Source organism: Mus caroli, chromosome 10, assembly GCF_900094665.2.
Source record: "Mus caroli chromosome 10, CAROLI_EIJ_v1.1, whole genome shotgun sequence".
Lineage (NCBI taxonomy): Eukaryota > Metazoa > Chordata > Mammalia > Rodentia > Muridae > Mus > Mus caroli.
Genome location: NC_034579.1, coordinates 1,301,743 through 1,324,239, shown reverse-complemented (window position 1 = coordinate 1,324,239; position 22,497 = coordinate 1,301,743). Strand labels below are relative to the sequence as shown.

The window sequence follows — 22,497 nt, the reverse complement described above, 5'->3', positions numbered from 1 at the left end:
TGTGTGTGTGTGTGTGTGTGTGTGTGTGTGTGTGTGTGTGTGTGTGTGTGTAAAGCTGATAGTTGTATTTGGATGAGAAAATGGAATAGAGATGGTGAAGGAAACTTTAGCTGTACCTGATGTTTTTGTTACTATTCTCAGGGAGAGTCTGTTCACATACTGTTTATTAAATCTATATTATTTCAATTCAAGGTGTAGCCAATTTTCCTTTTCGTCATGAGCTATTGGGCCATATTTGGGTTTTATGAAGACTAGGAATGCATTATCTAGGCAACATCTAAAAACACCTTGAAGGATCAAGGTTACATTTGGGGGCTCTGGTTATACACAAAAACAAACAAACAAACAAACAAACCACAGGAAAACTGGCTATCTTAAGAATCCACAGAACAGCTAGTTCCGGAAAACTTAACAATAGGTAAGAGAGATCTTACTCTGAATAGATAGGAAGGAGAATATGGCAGACTGACAGATACACGGGTGAGAGGATGGATGAATAGAGGAAGAAAGGGGCCCAGAGAGAAGAACACACATGGTAGCCCTTGTCTATATGCATCACATGGTGGCAATGGCCGATGGGACCCAGGCTAAGCATCAGAGAAGAAAACTCACTGTGTTTTTGTAGCAGATGCACAAAGACACTTGGCTGGCCATTGAGGAGTTGTGTGAGATACACTTTCACTCTGAACATGGCCAGTGCTTCTGCCCTGGAGACATACACTCGGGATCAACATTCTATGGAGATCGATTCTCGAACAGAGGGGTTTATTTTTTATTGATGTTTTAGTCAACACGCAATGTATGTTTCATAGACAGGTCCTCTCCCCCACTGCCCCGACCTGCTCCCTCTGGCTGCCTCCTTTTCTTCACTGATATGTCCCTGCTCCCATCTCCCACTTTCTTAACATATGATCACTTACTTTCTTTCCCACGTGCCTCCCCTCTCATGGTTTAAGCTAAGTACACAAGTACATAATTTAAGCTAAGTTCCACATATAGTAGAAAACATGATATTTGTCTTTCTGACTGACTTACTTCACTTAACACAATGATTGAGGGGAAGGAATGATGGAGAGAAAGAACATGTGATTTTAGGATAATTAAACTACTCTCTATGGACTCTTATGGTGGATATATGTATTTATGAAGGCTAGGACTGTGGGGCAAAACAAATGGTTTTCTCTTAAGTTACTTCCCTTGGGCATTTTGTCACAGCAACAGAAAAAGCAGAGATACAGGGTATGTGAATATATCTGTACAGATCACTTGATTGGTTTTTGTTGTTTTTTTTTTTTTTAATGATTCCAGAACTACTCCCAAAAAGTGTGCTACTTAAAACCTAAGCGGATTTTCATTTTGCATCCCTGTCCTCTCTGGCACAAACTACATGTATTTCCCCAGGAAGATTTCTGATCCTTTCCAATGACCTACCTGCATCCAAACACAGTGAACAAAAAGCCACTCAGAAAAGAGAAACTGAGTCAGAGGATACAATGGTGTCTGTACATGTGATGAAAAATATGCCACCTGTCACACTTCAGATCTCTGTAGCTACAAAGCAGAAATAACCATATTCAGTCAAACACAATTATCTCCCAGAATGCCTAGTCAACTGCTCAAAGTTCTCTTAAAGTAACCCAAAGCTCTACCTAACTCATCTTACCAACCACACAGTTTAGAAAAAACACCATTTAGGGTGCAAATGACAACTGACATTTTCCAAATAAAATACTGGTTTCTAAAAATATAAATTGTCCTGTTTTTTCTATTATAAGTACTAGTCTGCATGGGTGCAGTGATTTTGAGAGGTGGTGGGTGTTCCTGTCTTTGAGTGATTCTTTGTTGTTTTGTTTTGTTTTGTTTTTTCCATGGGCCATGGTGCTGGCTTTCTCTTCAGGAAACCACCCAGCTATCTTCGGATGGATTTCTTGACCAAAAGTAGTGTGGCTTTAGGCTCTTTGAAGTCTCTTTCCCTAGTCCCTACCCTCTATCTCCCCATTTGCACAAGGGATAGAGCGTGCTCAGTCCAATTAGCACATTTCTGCTGCAAGGTGAGGTCCCACCATCTTATGACATGGCAGAGGATGTTTCAGACATTAATTGCTACACAGCAAACCCCCCAAATGAAGGGCTTAAAACTTCATCACCTATTATTTCCCATGGGTCTGTGGGTTGATTTGGCAGCTCCAATCATAACCAGAATGACCTTGTGGTAAAATTTAGCTGGAAAATGTTCTAATGATTGAATTCAACTGTAATATTGGCTGGGCTGGGCCTCGCTGTGCAAATGATCTTAGAGTACTTTTCAAAACGAAAAGGCCAGGTTTTTTTGTTTTCTGTTTCTGTTTTCTGTTTCTTGGTTTTTGTTTTCTTTTCTTGTAAGACATCTAGGTTCAAAGAGGGTGAGATCCAGGACACAATTGTTAACCAGGTCTTTGCTTGCAGGACACTTGCCAGTGTCCCATGGCCCAAAGCAGGTCAAGTGACAAAAATAAGTATGGGCTGGAGAAGGGTTACACTGGGCATCAATACCAGGACATCCCTGTGGTCCAAGGTTATGAAGCATTTCCTTCTAACTGAAACACTGCCTCCTGGAGGTCAGCTGAGGAAGTAAAGAAAAAAACCTCACAAGTCCCAGGAAGTTCCTAGAATCTATAGACTTCACAGTTATATAAACAGTAACAACTACTAAGGAAGAGTCTCTGGCAAGTGAGCTCCTGAGAGATACGAGATGCTCAAGAGTCATCAACCATGTGAGAATGGTCTTTTTCCATGATGCAGCAGCCTTTGAGCACCCTATGCTCTTGTAAGCAACCCCCTACCCATACTCCTTGAACATGTAAAACTCATAAGTACTTGTAAAAATTAACAAACCCACAAGTCACTAAGCTAGACACTTCAGTAGAATCCTGTCTTTGGTTTGCCATCATATGACCTGCATAAGGTGAGTAGATATAAATTGTCTTCCCCAAAGTCTTGAGTACTGAAGATATGGTTGCCAGTAAAGAACAATTTGCATAGGAAGCTCAGGGCTAGTGGTTGGATCACATGGCCTCTGCTTTCATCAGAGGGTTAACTCACTGAATAGAGTCAAAATTGGAAGAAACTATTGGGAGGTTGTGAAGCTGTCGAAGGGTGAGGCCTGGTTAAAGGAAGTGTATCCCTGGACATGCAATCTAAGGGTTTCTTGTCCTGACCATTTCCGGTCCATTACCCTCTGCCTCCTGTCCACAGTGAGGTGAACAATTTTATCTAAGACCTTCTGCTATGGTTTTCTGCCTTTCTATGTCCCAGAAACAATGGATCCAGTTGACAATTGACCAGAGCCTCTGAAGCCATGAGCCACATGAAGGTTTCCTCCTCAAAGCTGATTTTCTCCAGGATTTTGTCGCAATCATGACAAATCTAGCATCACACTGAAGTGGTGAGATGTGGCTTTCAAAACTAGCTTTTAATATCCGGCTGAAGCCAGAACTGACCTGCTACCCAGTGCATGGATTCAGAAAGAGCTCCTAATTTTCTTCTCTTTTGAGTCACTGAGACCTATGCATAGACTCAATAGCCACTCTCATAGAGGGCCGATGCAGGCACTGACAAGACACACACACACACACATTCACACCCAGCACACACGCCTGTGCGTACACACGCACATACTAGCACATACTCATATATGCACGCACTTGCACACATACTGAGAAATGAGGACCTTCAAAAACAAGGTGTAATACACAAAGTGAATGACTCCAAGGTGAGATCATCCAGTGTGGGAAGTAGCACCAGGCACTTTTCACATCATAGATTCTTTCCTTTGATGTTAAAGCAAGGCTGATCAGAATGTCTGCCAACTGCCCAATGGCTCGGGAGAAGATTAATTTTGACAAAGCTTACAAAATGCTCACTGTAGACTCCGTCTCATAAATGAACAGTAACTTTCAGTCTTAAGATTAAAATCTAGTGTTTTTTTCAGAAATTATCTGGAATCTCTGCCTTTTCCTTGCTAATTATCCCATCCTCTGAGAGAGGCACATTCATGATTTTGTCAACCCTAAAGGTCGGCATTGCCACCTTCTGAGGACTCTCAACAGGCCTATGGAGAGTGCACATTAACTTATATATAAGAAAGAATCCAAGAATTATTTCTAAAAAAATTTCTTGACCTAGGCAAAAACAAAAGCTTCATTCTCAAAAGTATGTGGTAATGTTCTCTGAAGTCATAAATTATAGGTCATATTGATGTTGATCTGAGCTCAGCCCCTGTGCTGAGGGTTACAGGAACAAATTACATGGGTGAGGAACCCCACTGACTTAAGCTATTATATTTTAATTGTGTTATGTATTTTTACCAAAGGAAGAAAAACGTAAGAATAAATCCTGAGTTAAGAAAAGCATAAATACTTGTTAGCATTATTCACATGTTGTACATTCTTCCCATTGCTACAATGCCATGTATGTGACTGGCCACTGCACTCCATTGCAGAGTGAAAGTGTTTGAGGGACCCACTGCTACCTCAGTCAACTCAGACAACCATGAGTGACAGAAGTAGAATAGAGTGGATGGCTTAACCAACATCAGTTTATTTCCCACCACTGCGGAGGCTGCAAGCCTGTAATGGTAGGATGCCAGCCTGGTCTGGTTCCAGCAAGGACTCTTTCCTGTCTTTAATCCTATACCACCTTTCTATGCCTTCACATGGTAGGCAGAGAGCAAGCCCCACCTGCCACCACTGCTGCCACCGCTGCTGCTGCTGCTGCTGCTGATGATGATGATGATGATGATGAGGGTTGGTGGTGGTGGTGGTGGTGCTGCTGCTGCTGCTGTTTGTGATGGTGGTGGTGGTGGTGGCGGTGGTGGTGGTAATGAGGAGGAGGAGGAGGAAAGGGAGGATGAGAAGGATGAATCTCCTTCTTCTAATCCCATCAGAGGGAGCTCCACCCTCATGCGCTCATCCAGAGAAAATGACTATCCAAAGATTCCACCAGAAAATACCATCACAGTAGAGATTAGGACTTCAACGCATGAATTTTTCAGGAGGTACTGACATTCAGTTCGTAACACGTGCAAATTCCTCTAGACGCTTTAAACACTGTCGCAAGCAGAAGAGAACCCTGAAAAACGTAAGGCTAGAATAATGCCTGCAAATTATCTTTTCAGTTCTTCAGTTGCACTTAAGATGTCAAGGTCCTCGAAAGAACAAAATAAGACTTGGGAAGCAGATCAAAAAGAGTAGCTTGAGTATCCATTAGGATGTATTTTCCCCCAGAACATAAAAATTATAGTCTTCCTAATCAAGTCTGTTTTGAGATTTTTTTTCCCACTTATATTCACAAAGCGTGAGCTGTGAGCCAGCTAGAACTGGTATAACCTCACATTCTACCACTTTCTACATTAATGACCTTGGGTGAGTCTCTTAATCACTTTATCCCTTTTTGCCTCATTTGTGAAAATGAGACTCATAATCCTACCTCTAAAACTCCTGGCGAGCATTATATGAGTTAGTGTACATAGAAATGCCATTTGGCATAGCATAGCCATGTGTTGACTACTTGCCCTGTCTCTTTGATTGGCTTCTTTTTTAAAAAACAAACTATCTTCAAAGCAATAGCATATAAGGAAATCATTCTTATTGAAAGCCTTGATCATTAACAAATATGAGGTTTTTATCTAAAAGCTATACATTAAAGGATTAAATTTTTTGCAAATCTTAACAGTAAAATTAACAATTACTTCAAAACATGGTACAGGAGGCCAGCCAGACATTTCCCATTCAATATACACCACTGTGCTCTAAGGATTAATTATTGGGTTTTGTATCTACATTAAAATCAGAAACTGGATGAAAGCCAAGCCTTTTCCCCCTTTAGGTATCCAGCAGGTAACCCACCATGCACTTGGCATCAAGACCACTGTGTGGGCTTGATCCACCCTCTACTACTAAAAGCTTAAAGTTACAGATGGCTTTTCCCTCTATTCACATACCAGGCAGTGCCAGTAGGGTTCTGGCAGCACAAAGCTATCATGGCGCTCTTGTTTACAAATGAAAACATTCTGCTCTGACGATGAGCCACCTTCCTGCTCCTCCATCCACTGAAAGTTAACTTTTGATGCTGAATCCCTCTGCAAATGACCCTGCATCCCCTTTGTTAATTCATGAACAGAGCAGGGAGAAGCACAGAATTGGGGATGTTGTGATTGGCAATCAACATCCATTTCTCTCCTCTTACCATAAAGTGTTTTTCCAAACTGTCAGTTGCCATCCGCTAGAAGGTCATGAAATAATGGCTTCAAACCACTATTTCTTGATGGAACAGCATCACACAGGGTAACACAGCATGGGATAGCAGGATACGTCACAGTTTCCCGTGAATCCTTTATTTCATGGATGTGATTGTGTGACAAATAAAATGAATTTGATAAAAGAACATGTTCAAAAGTTGGAGGTATAATCTTCTAGTATGCCTTTCAGTGCCTCTGGCATTGACAAGGAGAGTTCTGTATTTCTTGGAATGCTCTAGGAGACAATTCCAGATGCCACTTGAGTTTAGCCAGTCAGATGCCTAAGTGTGAGATCTGAATACTGGCACTTGGATGTCTCTACCACAGCTCCTGCTGTTGGACATATGGTAGGCACATTTGGTTTTCTGTGGGATCATCAGCAGAGAATACAAGGTGTGCTCAATAAATTTGTGGTCCCTGAGAGGGAAGGTATACAGCATGTACATTCTGGTTCGGATCCCTGCAGGTGCAGTGGATGGTATCTAGGATCAGTGACAAGAAGGATGACTCTGGAAAAGATCACTCCTGATCACGTAGCATGTGATTCTGTGTACTGGCTTTCTGCATATTCTATTCCCATCCTCCTCTGTGCACTTGGGAATTTTCGTGAAAGCTCAACCACACTCCCGTGCTTTCAGTCCTCAAAGGATTCTGTGTTTACACCCTATGACAGGCCTCTTCTTGCTTGTCCTAATGTTAAGTACCACCTATTCTGTACTGTGAAGTGTTAAACCACAGAACATTCAAAATGAGGTTTCTGGGCAGTGGTGGTGCAATGCCTTTAATCCCAGCACCCGGAAGGCAGAGGCAGGAGGATCTCTGTGAGTTCGAGAGCAGCCTGATCTACATAGTGAGTTCCAAGACAGCCAGGACTACACAGAGAAACCCTTTCTCAAAAAACAAAAGCACACACAAACAAACAAACAAAAACAAGGCTCACCATATATGCAATACTGAGTCTACACCGCCATCTACACAACAGCATTGTTGCTTCCCAGTTCGAGGGCACTGTGAGACTATACACACACTGTTGGCTGTCCAGGGCCAGAGCTGGAAGGAGGAATTAGTTACCAAAGATACCTGGATGGAAGGCTTCCTCGAGCCCACTTGTCCATTATGGACCACTCTCCAAGTTTGAGGACAGAGACCTCACCCTTTACTAATCTAATGCCATCTGAGACATCTGGACCACTCCTTTGGGCTTTATAGAAAAAAGACCAGAGTGGGGCCACCCTGGTAGATATGGTGAATAATGGGATGGAGGACCTCCACTGCATATGCATCACCCTCATCTACACCAACTATAAGAATGGTAAGGAGGACTATGCTAGGCCCTGCCTGGGCACCTGGAGCCTTTTGAGACCCCACTGTCCCAGAAACAGGGAGGCAAAGCCTTCGATGTAAGTGAACAGATCTCCTTTGCCGATTACATCTTGCTGGACCTGCTGCTGCTTCACTGAGTCCTGGCCCCTGGCAGCATTGATCTCTGCCTATGTGGCACATCTCAGTGGCAACAGCAAACAGAAAGTGGATGGAAGAGACAAGGGCTGCTTGTCTTCCCTTTCCCAGACCTAATAAAATGTGTAAGACAGGAAAATACACACACACACACACAAACACACACACACGAAAATACTAACAAAATAAATGGTTATTTTCTGGTTCTTAATATTATACTAGAACTTAGTTAAGAGTCGCCATGGAGACTTGTGAAAGAAGCAAGTATAATTTGTTACCGATATTTGTGTTTCACTGTTTAGGGGGGTTGATAGGCACTGTAGTCCTGAGTGATGGAGGGACAGTTGTAAGATCAATAAAGCTACTTGACAGAAGATACCAAGATGGTTTACTGTCTTCAGAACTACATTTATATAGGATGAATCTATCTTGATCCTTCGGGTTTCCTGAAATGACAGTTAGGTAGAGAACTGGTCAGCTGCAGATGGAGAAACCAAACTTGTGAAAAAGTGGGGAGGCCAGGCTTGCTAGGGTGTGTTGGGACTGTGCTGTGATTACAGCAGAAGCAAGACCATTTAGTACTGCTTCTGTTGCTAGGATAAAATGTGCTGATAACAAGCAACTTGGAGAAGGAAGGGCTTATTTAGCTTACAATTCTGGTTAAGCCCATCGCTGTAGGGAAGGTACAGTGGATGGAATTTAAAGCAGTTGGCGCTGAAGCCACAGCTGAGAGCACAGAGTAATGATGCATGGAGGCCTGCTTGCTTGTTTGCTTGCCCCTCTCATACGGTTCAGGACACCCTTCCTAGGGAATGGTGCCGCCCACAGTGTGCGGACTCTTCCCGCATCAGCTACAATCCAAACAGTCCTCCACCTGATAATCTGATCTAGATAATTCCCAAATTGTGACTGTCTTCCAAAGTACTTTTAGGCTGGGTCACGCTGACACTTGCAGTTAACAATCCCACAGTCTTATTCTGAAGGAAAGGCTTAAAGCTGAGAGGACCTTCCAGAGTATCCTACAGTGAGGGACAAATGCCAACTCTGTGTTTCCCTATATTACCCATTCACTAAATGAGATCTACCCTTGTAAAAGAAGGGCAAGACCTAAGTCCTTAGGAGGCACTCAGATGTGAGTTGTCAGAAGCCAGCAACTCTGGGAAGATCTGGAATTAGCAGTTCAGGGCCAGGGATGTAACTCAGAGGTAGAAACACTTGCCTAGCTCCCTGACAACGTGGCTTCTTACCTGAGGAACCATCATTTTAATGTCTAATTTCATCTTTGTATGATATTCTCCCTGTATCTGCATCTGTGCTTGTGCCCATATTTCCCATGTAGAAAGCCATCTTCTTATTTTTTATTTATTTTATTTATTCTTCTCTCATACACTCTAAACACAGCCTCTCCACTCTTCCCAGTACTACCCCCAAACCTTTCTTCCCAAGATTCACTGCTTTGAAGGCCTGTTTCCTAAACTACAAATGGAGCACCTTCTTTATCCTTCTACCTAGAAGAAAGGCCCAGGACCATGAGCAGAGGGCTACTTGTACACATTCGTAGATCTCTCTGTGAGTCACTATTAGTTCATCAAGAAGTGACCCCCAGGTGGAGCCAAGTGCCAAGGTGCCACGCATAAGCTCCCCTAGTAACTGTCTTTATTTTTAATCAGGGCTCACACTAATAACATCTTCATGTAATCATCTATAAATACTTTATTTTAAAGTAGGGCCCCATTTACATTACACTTGAGTTTACAACTTTAGCATCTTTTGGCAAGAAACCTTTCAAACACAGAAGTAACCCATCCATTTTACAGATGGAGACAAGGTACAAAGAGAATGCTTCCCTGACATCATGTTTTTAAGAGGTAGGCAGAGGACAAATTCCTGTGAAACATTCCCATTCAGGAGACAAGCACAAGACCACCATTGTGGGCTGGACCAGAGATAGGTGGTGCCTTTTCTGAGGACAGTCTATCTACAGGTTTGTCACTGGTGTGTCTGTTCATCAAGGGCACCTTATGTTCAAGAGTAGTCACACCAACCATGGTCTCCAGAAGAGACAGAGAGAAGGAAAGCCAAGACCCATCAAAAGTGGAAACAAAAACAGCAAGACACAGAATACCCAGAATGTGCTAGAAAACATGAACAAGGGGACAGGCAGAAGCAGAAGCCTGCGGTGACAGGAGAAACAGGGAGATGGCGGTGAGTATTGGGTGAAATGGCGGGACCAGAACTGAAAGTTGAACCATCATGACAGGACCAAAGGACAGATTTGAAACAAAGAGCTGCCCAGACTCTCTAACCCTAAGGCAGTCTACTGCCATCTGGTTTCCATAGCATCTGGGTGTTGTGTCCACAAAGCTCTGACTATGAGGTCAAGCATCCCACACATGCTTATATCTCCCACTTCACCTTATATGAATCTCTTGTCTTCGTTTTGTTTCTTATAACCTTCAAGTGACCTAGCTCAGGTGAACAGAGGTAGGTAAAAAACTGAGTTGACTATCACAGCACGGAAGCCTGAGAAAGAGGAAAAGGCAAAGAATGGTTGGTCCTTCAGAAAGTTCAAGTGAGAAAAGCATTTTAAAAAGAGCAAAGATTTGCCCAGCCAGATGTGGATGCTGCCAGAGCCAGGTGGCGGAGTGATAGTATGGTGTGAGTTGGACCCAGAAAGGCAAAGTATAAATGGCATCTTCAAGGGGCTCAGATGTACAGGAATAAAAAGGGGAGGGAAGGCTCTGAGGGAAAGGGGCAATGGTGTTTTAAGAGGGGAGAGGCTGAGAAAGTCTAAATATGATGGAAATGAGCTATGAATGGAGTTGAGGAATACCAATGTTTAAAAGAGAATCACTCAACTGGTGGGAATGGGTTGCTGTGGATATGAGTGTCCAGGCTAGCCATGGCATTAAGCTAAACTAGGAAGAAGGAAGAAGAAAGAAGATGTGTGTGCATGTACACCGAAAAAAAGTGTTATCAGGATGTGGTAGCCATGGTGTCTCCTGTAATGGCTCTTATTTTCTGAGTGAAATCAGGGGGTATTATCCACTGAGAAGGAAGAAGGAAGAGATGGGAGAAAAGCTGTGAGGAAATGAACATTTTCAATAGCTGTTTCAGAAAATGGCAGTGAGATCCAACTGGGAAAACAGTGTAGGGTGACCAGTTGGCTCAGAGGGCTCTGCAGAGATCACAGGCTGTAGATTTGGGATGCCACTTAACTGTGATTTTATGTGTTTTTTCTCCAGCCTCATTCAGTGGGGCAGACAAACCAGCAGAAACACTGGTATTAATTCAAAGTTGAGAAAGAAAGAGCAATAAAAGAAGTCAAGGGTCTTAGGAAGGGAGTAACTAGAGAAATGAGCCATAGAGTCTAGGCTGTCTTCAAATGGAGAGAAGATTGGCAAGGAGGAGGAAATGGGCTGCCTGGGAAATTTGGGTACGAAAACAGTTATTTGAGAGTATGAGGTGAAGCGCTGGGGTAAGGAGAGGTGGTACAGATTTTACTATTGCAACCAGTGCAGGCTGCATGGATATGAATGTCCCACCTTCCACTGGAATATGGTCAACCTACCAAGGACCACACTCAAAGAAAACAGATTCCCCTTCTCCCAGCAGTTATCAATAGTCAATAGCTACTTAGTGAGGGATAAGACATCATCCTCCACTCTCCCTTTTCATACTGGGTTTTGTCTGTCTTCAGCTTGTGCTGTTTTTTGTGCATGATGAATGTCACGGTTTGAATATGTTTGGCCCAGACAGGCATTATTTGGAAGTATGATCTTGCTGCAGTAGGTGTGTAATTGTGAATGTGGGCCTTGAGACCCGCCCACATCCTAGCTTCCTGGAAGTCAGTATTCTGCTAGCATCCTTCAGATGAAGATGTAGAGCTCTAAGCATCTCCTGTATCATGCCTGCCTGGATGCTGGCATGTTCCCACCTCGATGATAATGGACTGAACCTCTCAACCTGTAAGCCAGCCCCCATTAAATGTTGTCTTTTATCAGACTTGCCTTGGTCATGGTGTCTGTTCACAGCAGTAAAACCTTAACTAAGACACTGTATCAACTTCTGTGAGTTCATGCTTGCAACTGACTCGTTGTGTTTGGAAAACACTGCTCCCTTATAGTCTTCCACTGCTTCTGGCTCTAAGACTCTATCCACACCCTCTTCCACAGTGATGCCTGAGCCTTGGGAGAAGGGCATGTGCTACTCCACACCATACAGGGCTGAGCGCTCTACAGTCCCTCAGTCTCTGCACTTGAACCAGGTTGGCAGCTCTCTTGTCATCTCCATCTACTACAAAAAAAGAAGCTCCCCGATAAGGGTTAAGAGACACAGTAATCTATAATAAGCCATGTTCCCTTATCATGGTAATAGTAGTAGCTTCTCCCCTAGGCCTTAAGCCAAAGCCCCTGGTATCAGTGCCACATACAGTTTTGGTCTTGCAGCTTGGTCCTTAAATTCAATCAGAAAGTTCGTGGTTACTCACATGACTTTCATGTGGCTGTTGCACCATGGGTGTGCCTTGACTGGCTAGTCATTATTGTAGCTCACAGGCTTCACGGTTGGATGATAAGATTAACAGTTACTTTTCTCCTCTGGTAGCATGCAAAGTATCTTCCAGCACTACAAAGCTAGCCAGAAGGGACAGAGCTTCCAGGTGAATCCCAGCTTGCTTTCTCTGCATCTTATATAACTCCTTTGTGGCATCTTCAATAATAGGATCTTACCATCAAGTTCCGGAGAGTATCCAAGAGCCTTGATGGTAGACTGCAATATTTTGGTGGCCACCAGGCCTCACTAACCAAAAACTTTAGAAGAGGTAACCCATTTCTGGCATTGGGGTTTTTATTTGTTAGTCTCTAGTATCAAGTAGGGAAAGTGTTGCCTCATTATAAGGTAATTCCATATACACACTTCCATACAAATTGGAAAAAGCCTTCCAGGTTAAAGGTTAGTCACCAGAGAATGTTACACAATAAAATTTAGATACTTCTGCATGCTGTTATTACAGCATCAGTATGACAGATCTCGACAGCCCTTAAGCCCATCACCACCTTATCTAGACCACTGGCCACTCCTCTGCAGAATCCCAGAAGAATAGACTGGAAATTTAGATGGATCAAATCTTACAGGTTTTTTTTGTGAGATATTTCCTGAATATATTTAGATGTCTCGGTGACCAGAACAATAACCTCAGTAGCAATTCCCCTTGGGTGGATTTGTTAGACGAGCTAGTATTAAATATTTTAAGACATTATCTAAAAATCACGTTCATCAAGTGCATTTTATTGCATGATATAAAATATACATGGATATTATAGAAAAGCAAAACATAGCACAGAAATGTGAAGCTAGCCCTGCCAACTCTGGAATCTGTGCACAGAGGAAAGGCCAGCAACCAACTGGCATTTTGACATGAGGGGCAGGGCTTTATGCTAACACATTTTCAGTTTACCCAAATAACAAACTGTTACAGTGTACGTGAACTATCTGCAGGCACAGAATTTATTTATGTTCATGCCACATATCCTTTCACTGAACATCTCTGGGTTATATATTTGAAATATTAATATATGTATCAAGAATTGTTATTTAAACACTTGAGCCATATATGTTGATAAACAAAATGAAATTTCACATGATTAAACACAGTGATAACTACAAGTTATTTTTAGTCTCTTATATGAACCCTAATAGGTAATTCATGACCAATCAAAAGGAAAAAAACACAATACACTTATTCCTTTAGACACATACAGTCCGGCATAAGGAGGTAAAAGCTAACCTAATATGGTTATTTGTTTTGTTTAGGGTTGCAGGAGGAATGGCTAATAGGTTAGCAAGTTGGTTGTTTGGTTGTTAGCATGGTTTGAGATTGAGTTTCACTCTGTAGTCTAGGCTTGCTCGAAACTCACGATGTGGCCCCAAGTGGCTTCAAACTCAATCCTCTTGGCTCAGTGCCCTGAGGGCTGAGATTCCATGTGGACACCCCCGTGCCTGAAGGAAGCAGTGTAACTTTAAAAACATATTGGATGAGCCATTTACTCAAGTTGTTGCAAGAATATTCTTATGCCTTTTGTCACATTCAAACTAGTATCTAATATCTTTCCAAGCTTTGCAATGGGTTGCTATGGCTCCTTTATCATTTGTAGTCTTGAATCAGCTTGTGCCTTGTTCGTGGCTGTGAGACAAGAGTTAGCTGTATAACTTCTCATTTTCTCTTAATGTTGTAAGGCACTAGGGCTGTTTGTGGTTTTGTTTGTTTGTTTGTTTGTTTGTTTAATAGGACACATGAAGATATCAGCTGGGACTGGAGAGATGACTCTGTGCATAAAGACCTGAATTCAGATTCCAGCTGGATCAGTCACTCCGCCCCGGGAGACAGGAGGATGGCAGAGTTCAGTAGCTGCCAGCCTATCTCCAGGTTCAATGGCAGACTCTACCCCAAGGAAATAAGGTGGAAAGGGATAGAGGGTGAACCTGATGTCCTTTAGTGGCCTTTTATACACATACAAAGGCACAGCACCTACACAAACGTGTGCATACCTCTCTCTCCAGTTGTAGCTCTTGCTCTCTCACACACGTATACACAACAATCAGAGACAATTTATAGGTTTATATTTCATATATTTAAAAGAAGATAGACTATCCAATAGAAAACATTGTCAGCAATGCTAAGAATATGGTTTTCTGCGATATATTTATCCGGAAGTTTTGAAAGATGAGAGAAATTTATTTATGATAGAATCAAGACCATGAAAAGGTTCCTTCACTGTTAAGAGTATTTGATACATTGGTGAATGTGATGGTTTGTATATTCTTGGACCAGGGCGTGGCACCATTTGGAGGTGTGGCCTTGTTGGAATAGGTGTGACCTAGTTGGAGTAGGCGTGTCACTGTGGGTGTGGGCATAATACTCTCACCCTAGTTGCCTGGAAGTCAGTCTTCCACTAGCAGCCTTTGGATGAAGATGTAGAACTCTCAGCTCTGCCTGCACCATGCCTGCCTGGATGCTGCCATGCTCCCACCTTGATGATAATGGACTGAACCTCTGAACCTGTAAGCCAGCCCCAATTAAATGTTTTTTATAAGACTTGCCTTGGTCATGTGTCTGTTCATAGCAGTAAAACCCTGACTAATATAGTGAATAAAACTTAAGAGAATTTATCCATCCTATCAGCCTAGGCTTAGGTGAGAGATTTTGATTTTAAAGAACTGTGGTTAGCCCTGTTCACACTTTCAAAGCTGCCATTTGAAGCAGTAATAAAAGCATACATGCGAAGCAGTGATGGCACACGCCTTTAATCCCAGAAACTTGGGAGACAGAGGCAGGTAGATTTCTGAGGCCAGCCTGATCTACACAGTGAGTTCCAGGACAGCCAGGACTACACAGAGAAACCCTGTCTCGAAAAACCAAAAATAAAAAAATAAAAAATAAATAAATAAATAAATAAATGCATACACATTTCTTACCGTGCCTCAGTCCTATGTGAGGGCTATTCAAATGAGTCACTTTTTAAACTCTGTTGCCTTTAGAAGTCTCCTCCTGATCATAGAGTTGCCTGTCTTCCTTCCTTCCTTCCTTCCTTCCTTCCTTCCTTCCTTCCTTCCTTCCTTCCTTCATTCCAGCAAGTCCTATCAGCCTCAAAACCAAGTTGAATCTGAAACTGTGGGTTACAAGTGGTACAGCCTCTATCTTGTACATCCTGGCTCCACTACTAACCATGCACAACTCATGCATTGAGTTAGTTCAATTGTTTCTGGGCTCTGGAAAGCAAGTAAATAAATGTTTTAAGACTCTACCATGTTACCGTGACCTCATGGTTACACCTTGTATATGTGGATTGGAAGGCCACTCAGAAATCTATAAACAGGTCCAGTTACTATGTATCAAATTATATGTAGACAGACAGACAGACAGACAGGTTTTGTGGGGCTGGAGAGATGGTTAATAGCACTTGCTACTCTTTCAGGGGACCTAAGTTCAGTTCCCAGCAACCACACCAAGTGCCTGTAACTCTAATGCCAAAGAATCTCACTCTCTCTCTGGTTTCTGCTGGCCCCTGCGCGTGCGCGCACACACACCTAAATATAAAATAATTTTAAGTAATATTTTCAGAAAACTTCTGCACATGGTTATCTTAAGATTTAAACTCATCAGTAATACTCAAGCTAAGATGCTCTGCTTTTCTGAACTCTGTGCACATATGTCCCAATGTAGGCATGAATCTAGGGATTCCTGTAGGTCTCAATGTGCTAACTAATTAAGTAATAGGTGGTTTTAATGCTGAATATTTATCTAGGACTGGCCTTTTTTTTTTTTACATTCACTTTGTGTGTGTGTGTGTGTGTGTGTGTGTGTGTGTGTAAACACTTAAGTTACAAAGCATGTGTATAGGTCAGAGAACAGCTTGCAAAAGTCACTTCTCTTCCTTCTACCATGTGTGTCCCAAGGACAGAACTCAGGTTGCCAGGCTTGGCAGCAAGTGCCCTTACTTTCTCTGGCCCTAGGGATGGCACTTTGGGAGATCTTTTCACAGGTGATATATTCTTAGTAAGTCATCAGAGAATATATTAGTCACACACTATGGCTGAATTTCAAAAATATGAGGAATGTATGAATTGGAGAACCATACCCCTTCCCTTAGTTCCTCCCTCAAGGAGGCAAGTGATCAGTGTGGAATTTCCACGTGGCAGTGTGAGCAGCTGCCTTGCTCAGCAGCCCTGTCTTGGAGGCAGGCACAGGGAACAAAGTGGTGGTGGTGGTGGTGGCGGTGTGAATGGAGCAGTCTTTCCAGACATTTGATGATCTCATAGTCGGGAGGATCGTGAGAGGTCATGTTCAAGCCCAGCATACTGGAAACCACCTCTCTGAAGTCTGCCAGCTGCAATAGCAAGCAGAGACATATTAGCTGGGAAAGAAAAAACAAAAACACACCACCCTTGCTGGGTCAAGTGCAACAACAATAGCAAGAAAGGAACCCCTAGATTTGCATGAGGTAGGCAAATGACCCACTCTACCCTGAGTTCTCTAAATTATGGATAAGTAGGCTTGCCTGCTAAATGATCTCTAAAATCCCTGCAGGTTCCACAAGCCTCAGAAGTTTCATAACCTCTTGCGAGTCAATGTGTGCATCTGCTACTGAGATGAGAACCCCCACCCCCACCCCCACCCCCAGAAGACAATCGTTTCTGAGACTCTGACCTCACTAAGTCTGTTCGGAAATCCTGGATGAGCAAAACAATAACTGAGCGCACGCTCTGTGGCCTGACGAGGGACTCTACAGATGTTGACGTGAGTGGAGAAACATTTCTGCATTTGAGACATTAACAGGGCAATGGGGTTCTGAAACTCAAGACAAGGAGTAAGCTGTTGAAAACAGGAGGGTTTCTCGGTCCTTCTTAAACCAAAGACTGCTGCCTCAGTGTGTGGTTCTAACACTGGGCTGATCTGAAGCTACTAGGTATATGGTAAAGGGGAAAGTAGAAGCCAGGGGCAATGGTTATAATGGGCCCCACTGTTGTAGTAAATCTTATTCTGGGGGTTGCTATATTTAGCCTTTGAGTACCTAGTATCACCAGACCAACCCCCAATATATCGCCTCTCTTCACGTCCTCCCAGGGTGGTTGCCATTGCCCTAGGCTACCATAGACAAAACAGGAGTATTTAGGTAAGCCCTCACTAAATATCTTCCATTTCAGAAAAGATGGCATGCACATCAAGAGTGCAGCCTGCAGACGGAGTACCATCAGAAGAACACCATCCAAACATGCCAACCCCACATTCATTTATCTCCAATTTCCTTCCCATGAATGGTCCAGCGTGGGAGATGAGAGGTTCTTATTTGCACACCACACCTTCAAAATGTATATGGAAGCACCATCCTCGGTGGGATGGTACTGGCTTTATGAGCTAATTAGGCTTGGTTGAGATCATGATGCTGGCTTCTCTAAGACAAAATTGGTATCCTTATCCACGGATAACCTCAGCTTTTACCATTTGAGGGTTTGGGAAGACATCATATGTAAACTTGACTCTCAAACCTATAGACCTAAGAGAAATAACTGCCCTGCTTATTATGAGCTGCCCTGATTCCTACACTTCATTAAAGCACCCAAATAGAATAAGGTAGCCGCCTAGTCTCTCAAAGGCAAGCGCTTCCCTTAGACTTTCCCACTCTTGCATATGGCGAAAGCTCACAATTCCTGAGATGTTTTCTTCCTGAGAACGCTTGCCCTTAGAGCTTGGCTCTTCCCAGCTCTGCCTGACACATGAGCCAAAGCAGAGTGGAGGAAATAAAAAAAAATCCCTAGGACCAGAGTCCGTTCTCTGCCCTTTTCAGCTTCAGAAAGTGACACACTAGTCAAAAGCAGTAGGGGTCAGACTGCCCGGGACAGAGTTCTTTATGTTTGACCTGATGTGCTCATGAGATAAGATTCCCCTTGTAACCAGCCAGCCAGCCAGCCAGCGTGTACTTTTTTTTATGGCTTACATCTGTGCTTGGTCAACCATGAAGTCTGTGCCACTGTTGGAGATTGGACGCTGTTTTCCTGCAACTGATCTCTGTGGGAGATAAGGCTTCTCTTCTCTGAGTTCCAGGGCCTGCTTAACATTAAATGTGATGAGGCAATCCCCAGACAACTATCAAATGCATCTTAAAGCATTTCATCCCCCAGAGGATGGATTCACACTAGCTTTCTAATGCTTTGATAAGAGCATTCGTTTTTGTTTCTTTCTTATAGTCTATGTCATGAAGCATGAACTGCTGTTCTTGGCCAAGAAACTCATAATGATTATTGGCTTGCCAAAAAGATGCTGGGGAGTGGGCAGATCTGTTAAGATGATATAGAAATCTCTACACATTGTGTTGGAAGAAATGTATGAATAACGCTTTCTTTAGAGGCACACATACAAAATTAGAAGGCCACATGGGAGCTAAGCATGGTCCTGCACACGGATGGCATACAAGTTTGCAAAGCAGTCCAAAGCATTAAGTAGGACTATGCATATAGCTTTTCAACCGTCCTGTCCTGTCCTGAAGATTTGTATCTACCTGCTGTCCTCTCTTCTCTGCTTCATCCAAAGACTTCCTCAGGGTCTTCAGTTCAAGGCTGGCCAACTCTATCATGGCTCTGCTTCTTTCCTGGTGTGCTCGAACCTCCTGCTCTGTGTTTTCCAGCTCAGACATGACCAACATGAGCTTTTTCTCTGCATTCTCCTTCATCTTCTCTAGCTCGTCTCGGGATTGATTTAAATCTTCAATGGCTTTGGTCTGTTCCAAGGTTTTAATCTAAGAAGTCAAGAGAATGATGGTCATTTCCCTTGTACTTTCTTTTTTTTTTTTTTTTTTTTTGGTTTTTTTAAAAAAGGGTTTTTTTGTGTAGCCCTGGCTGTCCTGGAACTCACTCTGTAGACTAGGCTGGCCTCAAACTCAGAAATCCGCCTGCCTCTGCCTCCCAAGTGCTGGGATTAAAGGCGTGCACCACCACTGCCCAGCTCCCTTGTACTTTCTTAAGAGAACTGGATACAAAGATAACTGGGAAGTCAGTGGAATTTGCTTAACTTTTTTTATGAGTGAACAATGGACTTCATCCCAAGCAGCTACACAGACCTTATAAGATAGCATCGGCTGGATAAACATGACTTCAGTCCTTATAGCTTATAAACAATAGAGTGGAGTACCCTTATTTAAAACATCAAGCCACTAAAATGGCAGGCAGCATGGCTGGAGTGAGATGGCTAGAATAAACTCATATCTGGAGTGAGATGGTTAGAATAAACCTGGGAGCAAGTTGGATTTTCTGTGCTATCCAGTGGAACCCCATGCCCAATTGCAGATAAATAATAGCAGCAGCAAAATGCCTCCTCTTTTTGTGGCATCATAGGAGGGCCCCTCAGAAGGTCTCTCTCATTGCTGTAGGGGGGATCTCTATAGGCATTACCCATTCAGTAGACTCTCCAGATGTGGACATGAGGCAAAAGATGCCATTGAACCCTGTGCAGACAAAGGGCAGAGATGGTCCCCAGCTGGAGACTCACCCCAGCGCCTTAAAGCCCTAGTGGAGGTTCCTGGGATGGGAGATGTGTCCTTGGGAGTTTGAGATCACACTAACTGCTTACAAAGTAACTCAAGTAAGGAAGTGTCACATCCAGCACAGCTCCAAGGAAAGACCCAATGGGGAAAGTGAGGGAATGAAGAAAAGATGAAAAGACAGACAAACAAAGAGACAGATGACAGACAGACAGACAGACAGGCAGGTAGGCAGACACAAAAAAACTGGGATCAGATGGTCGGTGCTCTCTGCTGGAGTGACCACATTACTGCAGAAGCTCAGCATGCTTCCTCTATAGATTGAACAGAGAGGCAGAGCTATTGCATAGATCTGGACAAGAAGCTGTATTTCATACAGATGAACAAGCAGGCAAGGGTTATGATATATGGCTGGATGGAGGAGACAGGTTTGTTCTTGGAAGAAACAGTCTCTGTGGGGGAGTCATCTTCGGGCTGTAAACATCAAGAAGAAAGCTGTGGTGGTCATTTTCTGCACACATCATCAACAACCACACTCGGACTAGTGGAAGCCTTCGTCCTTCTTCCATGTGTCTGAAACTCTGAGTCTGTGGACATGAATCACAACATGGATGCTGTACAAAAGCATCCCTGGGTAAATTAAGCCAGGCACAATGGAAACTGTGATAAACATTTCACCTATGAGATACATGGAACAGGCTAACTCAAACAAAGGCAATAGGCTTTCCCAGGGCTGGGGAAAGGACGAGTCAAGAGTTGTTGTGCAATAGAAACAGCTTTTCAGTTTGTGGTGATGGCAAGGGCTAGAAATGGGTGGTGGTGATATTCTTACAGCCCTCTGGATGCACTCGGTGCTGCTGAAGTGGATACCGAGTAACAGCTACTGCGTTGGGTTTTGTAATATGCTCTTTCACTGAAACATTAAGGAATCTGGAATAGTTTTGTAACCGCAAAGATTTGTAAAGGACTATTAAGACTAAATAAACAGGCATGCTGGCTGTTGTAGCTGGTCTATTGACTGATGCTTCACTGAGGAATTATCTAGAGCCAATTGCCCTGTGGGGATATCTGTTCAGGAATGTCTTGATTGCCTTTAATTGAGGTGGGAAGACCCAGCCCAGGAAGGGCAGTGCCTTTAGCTAAGCAAAGTATCCTAGGTATAGGAGAGGGGAGACACCAAGCTGAGTGCAAGCAAGCAAGCAAGTGTGCACGCATTCGCTTCTCTTTGCTCTTGACTGTGGAGGTGACAGAACTGGATGCTTCAAATACCTGCCACTGTGACATCTTTGCAATGATGGGCTGTAACCTGGAATTGTAAGCAAAAATTAACCCTCATCTTCTAAGTTGCTTTAGGTTGAGCTACTTTATCACAGCAACAGATATAAAATTAGGATGGTGGTGCATGCTTTTAAAACAGAGGTATTAAGATGTGATGTTCAGGGCCAGCCTTGCCCACGCAGTGAGTCCAGATCAGTCTGGACTACATAAGAGATTACCTCAAAAAATCCAAACAAATAAATACAAACAAGCTATAAGACAATAGACACTGAGATGTTTACATTTAAAAAAATAAAAAGGGAAATTACAAACCTTCTCAGGGAGTTAGGGGAGGTAGGACCCTCACATGCTGCTGGATGGAATATAAAACGGTGCACTAATATGAAAGGTAGTTTTGAAAATGCTAAATACATGAACCATCCATCAATTCCCCCCCCCATAGCTGTAAGCCAGAGAGAAGGAAAAGCATATGCCCACACAAAAAGTTCATTACTCATAATCCCAAGTGGTGACCGCCCAAACATCCATCAACTGATGGATGGGAAAATATAGTATAGCCAAACAATGAACCCTAAAAAATGCCATGACAAGAGGATGAAGCCAGTTGCCAAAAACCACATGATTATCTTCTTATGAAAGAGACAGAGCAAAGGTCTGAGGCTAGTGGGAAGGAGGAATGGGGAGTTATAATTTATGGGTACAGAGTTTCTTTGGGTATGCTAAAAATATTTTGAAATTAGATACTGTTCAATAAGTCTGTAAATATACTTTTTTTAAAAACACAGAAATGCATATTCTGAAATGGTGGCACTCATTTGGAAGGTTCCAGAAGACTTTACACGATAGAGGAAATCGGTGACTGAAGGGTGTGCTTTTCAAAGCTACACATCTTCACAGTCCACTCCATATCCACCCTCCTCTACCACCACAGTGTCCTACAGACATTCACAGAACCAAGCAACTATAAACAACTATAAACTATAAACAACTCTGAAACTGTGAGCCAAAGCCTTCTCCTCCATCAGTTTGCTTAAATCAGGCGTTCAATCGCAGAGACGAGAAAGCTGACTACCAGGAAGGACTAGACTGATCCCCAGATCAGAATGCTGACAGAAAGTGGAGAGGCAGACAAGAATAAATTTGGACCACAGGTGGAAGCTGTAGTCAGGGGCCAGCACACTCACCTGGTGCTGACCTTATGATACATCTTCACTGTGACTGAGTTGCTGATGGGTGGATGACGCCCGGTGCCCTGATGTGAGGTTCTCAGTATCTCATTAGAAAATAAGAGGAAAACTAGGAAACTGCTCTAAGACATCATTTGGAGGAAATGTGACTGTCTGAACCACACAGGAAGTCTGCATCAAATGACAGTTGTTAAACTCACAAACTAAAATCCAGCATCACAAATCTGTAAAAAGCCAAATTTAAAAAAAAAAAAAAAAAAAA

At 43.0% G+C, this 22,497-nt stretch overlaps 1 protein-coding gene and 1 pseudogene across 1 annotated transcript in view; one reads left to right on the top strand and one right to left on the bottom strand.

Annotated features, from left to right (window-relative positions):
- Positions 1 to 5,019: 5,019 nt before the first annotated feature.
- LOC110303398 lies at positions 5,020 to 12,839 on the top strand (annotated as a pseudogene).
- A 3,571-nt stretch (positions 12,840 to 16,410) lies between these two features.
- Positions 16,411 to 22,497, bottom strand: part of Ccdc170 (coiled-coil domain containing 170) — a 79,156-nt gene continuing 73,069 nt past the window's right edge. The window contains exons 10-11 of the mRNA XM_029482616.1: positions 18,793 to 19,029; positions 16,411 to 16,623 (exon numbers count right to left, since the gene is read on the bottom strand). Coding sequence (XP_029338476.1) covers positions 16,411 to 16,623; positions 18,793 to 19,029 — 450 coding nt within the window. The remainder of the gene's footprint in view (positions 16,624 to 18,792; positions 19,030 to 22,497) is intronic.